A 7,559-nucleotide genomic window follows, 5' to 3' on the forward strand; every position below is an offset into this window, starting at 1 on the left:
CACTGCCTGCCATGCAAGCACAAGGACCTGAGTTCAAACCCCAATACAAAAAAAAAATTTTTTTTTAACTCACCCGTTTGGGCCAGGGATTTAGCTTAGTGGTGCTGCCTCCTGCCTCGCAAGCGGAAGGTCCCAAGTTCAATCCCTGGTATCAAAAAAAAAAAAAAAAAAAAAAAAAAAAAAAAAAGATCATATGCCCTGATGAAGTCAGGTTTATTCCAGGGATGCAAGGATGATCCAATATATGTACATCAATAAATGTGATATACTATATTAACAGAGTCAAGGACAAAAACAATGTGATCGTCTCAGCAGATGCAGAAAAAGCATTCAACAAAATTCAACACCCATTCATGATAAAAACCCTACAGAAAACTGGAAGAGATGGTGTTTATCTTGACTTGAAAACCGCTATCTATGAACAACCAATAGCCAACATCATAGTAAATGTCCAAAAACAGAAAACTTTCACACTAAAAACAGGAACAAGACAAGGATGTCCACTATTACCACTCCTGTTCAATATAGTTCTGGAAACATTAGCCACAGCAATTAGACATGAAAAAGAAATTAAAGCAGTAAGATAGGAAAGGAAGAAGTTAAACTGTCAGTATTTGCTGACAATGTGATACTCTACAGAGAAGACCCAAAGAAAAACTCTGCCAAAAGATTTCAAGACTTAATTGACACTTTCAGGGCAGTAAATGGATACAAGGTCAACACTCAAAAAGTCAATAACCTTCTTGTACACAAATAACAGACTCAATGGAGAGAAATTAGGGAAAAGTTCCATCCACAATAGCATCCCCAAAAATGAAGTATCCAGGAATCAATCAAATGAAGGAAGCAAAGGACCTCTACAATGATTGAAAAGGACCTTTTCAATCTCTGAAAAAAGAGATCGAAGAGGATACAAGAAAATGGAACGATATCCCTTGCTCCTGGGTAGGAAGAATCAACATAATGAAAATGGCCATACTACCAAAACTGCTATACAGATGCAATGAAATACCAATTGAAATTCCAACAGAATATCTCACAGAAATTGAGGAAATAATCCAAAAATTAATTTGGAACCAGAAGAGACCTAGAATTCCAAAAGCAATTCTAGGCAACAGAGACATGACGGGGGTATCATAATCTCCAACTTGAAACTCTACTAAAAAAGCCACTGGCAAAGAAAACGACCCAAGGATCATTGCAATACATTGGAATATACAGAAACAACTCCAGGTATACTCAGCTACCTAATCTTTGACAAAGGAGCCAACCATCCTCACTGGAGGAAAGCTAGCCTCTTTAATAAATGGTGTTGGAAAAACTGGATTTCAACTTGTCAAAGATTAAAACTAGACCCTTATCTTTTACCATGCACTAAACTAAAATCCAAGTGGATGAAAGTTCTAAATATTACAACAGAAACACTAAACTTGCTGGAAGATAAGTTAGGTGGAACCCTCGAAGATAATTGGTATAGGAAAAGACTTTATGAATAAATTCTCAGTAGCACAGGAACTAGCACAAAGAATCAACAACTGGGATCTCATCTTTTTAAAAAGCTTCTGCACTGCAAGAGAAACCACGAGAAGAGCAGAGACAACCTACAGTGTGGGAAAAAATTTTTAGCAGCTGCTCCTCAGACAAAGGTCTACTATGTAGAATATATAAAGAACTCAAATCACATCCCCCAAATATAAAGACCCAATTCAAAAGTGGTCATCTGAAATGAACAGACATTTCTCAAAGAATTAAAAGCAGCAAATAAATACACGAAAAAATGTGCAATATCATAGGTCATTCAAGAGACGCAAAACAAAACAAACAAAAAACAAAACAAAACAAAAAACACCAAAAAACTGACATTCCACCTCACACTTGAAAGAATGGCTGCTATCAAGAAATCAACCAATAAAAAATGCTGCCAGGATTGTGGAGAGAAAGGAACCCTTCTCTATTGTTTCGGGGAGTGCAGACTGGTACAACCACTGCGAAAATCAATATGGAGATACCTCAAAGGATTAGAGGTTCCATTTGGCCCAGCTATCCTCTGCTGGGTATCTTTCCAAAAGAATTAAAAGAATCATATCACAGTGATATATGCATACCCATGTTTATAGCAGCACAGCTTGTGGTCGCTATAACTTGGAAACAGCCCATTTCCCCATCAACTGGAGACTGGATAAAGGTGTAGGGTCTTTTGTTTTTTTGTTTTTTTATAAAATGCAGTTCAGTACTACTTAGCCATAAAGAATGAGAAACTGGATCATTTATAGGAAAATGGATGCATATTGAGGCCATAATATTAAGTGAAATAAATAGGACACATATGTGGAAATACCGAATAGTTTCTCTGGTGTGAAAAACCTGAAAGTGTACGCAAGGATCAAAATATACAACTGACAATGTGAAATAGGAAGAAAAGGGCTAAAGGTGTAGGGGAAGTGGGAAGGGTAGGGGAAAGGAAACAAGGGAAAAACAATATGAGAAAAGGAAGAAATGGAAACAAGAGGGAAAGGTGGAAGGGTGAAGGGAGGGCAGAGTTATAGGGAAAACTGAGAACCAAGATCTGTCCTGTAAAGGTACCAGACCCCAATGAGGAGTGTAACTGTGCTGTACACCTAAAAAGTACCAATAAACTCAATGAAAAATAAAAGATGACAGCGTGGGCTGCAGCGCAGGGCTCTCAGCACACTGGAGGAAAGCCTCCTAGACGAACCAGACAGGCCTGTGAGCACTGCTGCTTATGTAGCAGACACAGGTGTGTGATAGGTCCAAGGGATCCAAGGTAATTGCCCTCCTGTCCTGGTCACCATCCAGTGAGGGGGATTCTCGGCCCCACCCTGCCCGCGGCTACCCAAGAGAGCAAATGTCCAGACCTCACCTGCCACGCCCCTGCCTGTTACCTCATCCCTTCAGATGGGCAAGGAGACCACAAAGGATCGCATGCCAGAGACTCACCAGGTCCTCTGCGCTCTGCCCGTCTGCTCTGGGGTGAAGTGGTTACAGTGGAAACCTCAGACCTGGCCATCGCAAGGAGACCCCCAGTATCCACTCTTCACAGATGAGACTCCCTGAATGCAGGCATGAGTTTGGTAGAGACGGTCGTGCCCCTAAGGGATCTGCTTCTGCTGTTGGGGCTGTGGGCCCTCCTGGGTCCAGTCCGAGGCTTCCACGGCCGCCCCTCATGGCACTATGTCTCCTCTGAGGTGGTGATTCCCAGGAGGCACACGCACTATGGCAAAGGCCTTCAGGTGCCAGGCTGGCTCTCCTACAGCCTGCGCTTTGGGGGCCAGAGGCACATCATCCATCTACACAGAAAAACGGAGTTCGTCAGCAGACAGCTGCTGCTGGTGACACAGAACGACCAAGGTGGCATGCAGATGGACTACCCCTACATCCCTCTGGACTGTCACTACATCGGCTATGTGGAAGAAGTTCCTCACTCAATGGCCCACATCGATACGTGCTACGGAGGCCTGGAAGGCATCATGAAGTTGGATGACCTCACCTATGAGATCAAGCCCCTCAAGGAGTCTCTGACTTTTGAGCACATTGTGTCTCAGATAGTGGTGGACGTCAATTTGACAGAGCCTAGATCCAGACCCAGAGAGAAGGAGCACTCATGGTCCGATGGAGCTAATGCCACTGCAAGCCCCCGGATCCCTAGCAAAGTGTATATATTCCATCCTTTCAGAATATCAGGCCATCTTCAAAGTACACATGAGGTATACAAGAAATATGACAACAAGACAGAGTGTGTGAAATTTATGATGACACTGGCTGGTGGAGTGCAAGCAATACTTGAAAATCTGTCTGTGAGGTACAGTGTCGCTGTTTTGACGGTGTATGATGTGCGCAACCCCATGGACATGAGTGATTATAGGGTGCCAGAGAGTCCCTATGCTCAGTATTTCATGCGGGTTGTCTATCGTACATGGGGGTGCTCCTCAAACTTCGTAATATTTTTGCAAGGACCGTATGAATTAGACGTGGCTCCACCCAAGTACAGCACGTGCAGTATGCAAAACCTGGTCTTTCTTGGTCTGAGGGGTAGACACACATTCACAGTATCTGTTGTAGGAGCACAGCAGGTTGGGAGATCTCTCGGTCTAAACTATGATGAACGCTATTGCCAGTGCCAGAGAAGGGCCACCTGCATAATGCACAAACACCCTGTGCTGACAGATTCATTCAGCAATTGCTCCTACGTGGACCTGGCACACATACTTACACTTGCGTCAGCAGAGTGCCTATATGTTGAAAATTTTACATATTATAATAAAACCTATACGGAGTATATTTGCGGGAACAGAAAAAAGGAAGGACAGGAGGATTGTGACTGTGGATCCTTCAAGCAGTGCTATGACAACACATGTTGTGAAAGCTCCTGTGTCTTTACGCCCGGTAGCATTTGCGATGGGCAAGTCTGCTGCGGGAACTGCACCTATGCCCCTGCAGGGACGCTCTGCAGAGGCGTGCTCAATATCTGTGACCTTCCAGAGTACTGCGGTGGAAGCACATTCTTCTGTCCAGAAAACCTGTATCTGCAGAACGGAACCCCGTGCACCGAAGAGGGCTACTGTTACAACGGAAACTGTACTGACCGCACCATGCACTGCAGAGAAATCTTTGGAAGAAACACCAGAAAGGGTGATGATATCTGCTATCAAATGAACACAAAGGCCAGCAGATTTGGGCATTGTAACAGGAGATATGTAGGACTCGCATTTGAGAGGTGTCCAATAAGCGACATTCTTTGCGGAAGGCTGCAGTGTAGCAATGTAACCCACCTTCCCCGGGTGGATGAACATGTTTCATTCCATCAGTCTAAGCTTGGAGACTCTTGGTGCTTTGGACTAGATGAGCACCGTGGTGCATTCGCTCGGGACCTTGGATTTGTGCGAACTGGTACTCCCTGTGCTCCAGGAAAATACTGTCATTATCGTCGCTGCAATAACACTGTGCAAAAAATAAACTACGACTGTACACCAGAGAAGTGTAATTTTAGGGGAGTTTGCAACAACAAAAGGCAATGTCACTGTCATACAGGTTGGTCTCCTCCACTGTGCCTATCAAGAGGTGCCGGTGGCAGTGAGGAAAGTGGACCACCTCCGAGAGCAGTGCGGGAAGTCACACAGAACCCGGAGCCCGTGCACTATTTGAGAATCATGGTTGGTCGCATTTATGCGTTCATAGCGGCGCTGCTCATTGGGGTGGCCATGAACGTGCGGACTGTCAAGACTGCCACAGTTCAGGAAGTAAAACAGCCTCAGCCAGCTTAAAAGAAGTCAGCGTCCGGCCCCCGATAAACCACTGAGGGGCCACACAGACACCTCGGAGGAATCAGAAGAAAAGGTGGCAAAGCCTCAAGCCCTCCAGATCCACACAGGTGTCCCGGGGCCGTGGTGCATGTGGGGGAATTTGGGAGACGGCAGGTGTTCCTTGACAGGCTGCGGAGGCTCACTGCGGGATGAACACAAAATAAACCCTTCTACCCCAGAAGCGGCTTGTCTCGTGTATCTTGTCATAGCCAGGGAAAGCCGGCGAGCCCAGATGGGAGCTGAGCACCGAGAGCACAGGAGGGGCCCTGGGCAGCCTGGGAGTCATGGAAGCAGGGAGAGGCTCCCTCTCTGCGGAGGCCAAAGCCAGAGATTGTGCTTTAGGAGGATGCTCATGGTGCAGAGACAGGGGCAGGCAGCAAAGGGGACTTAGAAAGACCCCCAAGAGACGGGAGGAAGCAGGGCCCAACAGGCCCCCTCCCAAAAGCGGCAGACATAGTACTTGCCCTGTCCAGGAAGAGGGAGCCATGTGGTTGCCAGTTACCCCCTGCGCCCTGGGGGACTGTGCTAGGACAGTGAGCGCTCTCTGGGCAGGCGTTGTAGGGCTGGCTCTCTCCCGGGGCCAGGCCTGTCCACCACCGATGGAGCCAAGGTCAACTCCTTCCCAGCAGAAGGGGGCCAGGTGCAAGGGCCCAGACGTGGGCCACCTCCCCACCAGCAGGTCCACTGATGCTCACCCTGGCCTCGCCATGGAGACGTCCTCCCAGGTTCTCCGAGGGTCCTAGGGTCCTGAGACTACACAGGGAACCAGGAGTCCAGGAAAGACGATCCTAGCTTTCTGTGCTAGCCCAGGCCGCGCTGTGTCCCAGACGCAGCCTGTGCTTTGATCTTGGCTCACACCCTCTTTTTCTCTTTACTCTGCAAAGCCAGGTTCTCTCTGGCTCTTCACCTTTACTTTCTTGAATAAACTGTGTCATTGTTTTTGGCTCCTTTCCTTCAAGTCTTTGTTCAAGGAGCAGAGCCTGGAATCTCACTCCAGGAGACGCGAGCAACCTGAACCCAGACCAGAGGCGTTCAGTTGGCCAGCCCCTTTTTAGGCGCAAGATACCAGAGAACAGCACAATGTCAGAATCTTGTCCAAATCCATTTTGAGAACAGGAAAAACAACTCATTAAATTTTGGGAGGTTGGCGAGTCCAAGATCTAAGCCCAGGAAGTCAGGGTCTGGGAACCACTGTCTTCGTGCTGTTACCTGCCACGGTGGACAAGAGTGAGCTTGCGAGGTTCTCCAGTGGCAGCCAGCACCTGGAGGAGGGCGACCTGAGCACAGCACACGGGACATGAGGAAAGCACGAGGCTGTCCTGTGTGCCTGCCTCGTGGCCAGCTCCCTCGGCAGGCGATGGCACAGTAAACAGGCTTATGCCATCATCTAACTGGGAAAGGGAAGAGTTTTGTGTGTCGTTTGCAGCATGGAGCTCTGAAAGCAAATTTCAGAGTTTTATGTAAAGCTATGTGCGAACGTAACCGAGACAAATTTGCAGAAAGGCATCTCTGGTTCTCTGCCTCTCCTTGGTGCTGGAGGCTTACAAGTCCACCAGTGTGGGGCCGGCATGGGTTGGCATCTGCTCAGCACCGCAAAGGCACTGCCACATGGCGGGGGGCGTCACGGGGCCAGGCAGAGGAGACAGCTGTGTGGGTCTCGAGCCTCTGCTGTCAAAGACTGACGGTGACGTCTCATCCTTCTATTCCCCACAATTTCTCACAGCACGTGACGCATCCTAATGCTGTGTTGCTTTAAAACCTGATCCCCTGCAAAACCACTGAAAGTCTTTTTTTCACCCCCTCATATTGCTTGTAACAACAACTCAGTACTTCCAGTCTTTATTGGCTTAGCTACTTCAAAGACAAAGTCAGCGAGAGCAACAAAAACTAAAAGCACTGAGCACCTCCCATAGGTTAAGCTGTGTCTTGTCACACAGGCAGAGCTTCATTGACCTTAGAGGAGAAGACCACTGTGCCTGCTAAACCTGGGAACCTAGCTGATAAATTTAGCACAATACCCTGCATTGCCTATTCATGAATTGCTGGATTTTTCATTTCTAGGAAGTTGATCAGTACAGAGAAAAATACTCCAGATGAAGCCTCACTGCCCATGTCACACTCTTACAAGGGGGAAAGGCTCAGGCACACTCGGCTCCTCCAGATCACAGGCCCTCTGAGGACTGGCAGACTCGGCATGAACCAGCAGAGCGCAGCAGCACGGCGCTGACGAGCTCCAGA

At 47.5% G+C, this 7,559-nt stretch overlaps 1 protein-coding gene across 1 annotated transcript in view; it reads left to right on the forward strand.

The window, feature by feature from the left end:
- Window positions 1–3,083: 3,083 nt before the first annotated feature.
- Window positions 3,084–7,559, forward strand: part of LOC104872724 (disintegrin and metalloproteinase domain-containing protein 20) — a 6,874-nt gene continuing 2,398 nt past the window's right edge. The window contains exon 1 of the mRNA XM_010639030.2: window positions 3,084–5,258. Coding sequence (XP_010637332.2) covers window positions 3,084–5,258 — 2,175 coding nt within the window. The remainder of the gene's footprint in view (window positions 5,259–7,559) is intronic.

This window comes from Fukomys damarensis, unplaced genomic scaffold, assembly GCF_012274545.1.
Source record: "Fukomys damarensis isolate Sample0158 unplaced genomic scaffold, DMR_v1.0_HiC HiC_scaffold_30, whole genome shotgun sequence".
NCBI lineage: Eukaryota > Metazoa > Chordata > Mammalia > Rodentia > Bathyergidae > Fukomys > Fukomys damarensis.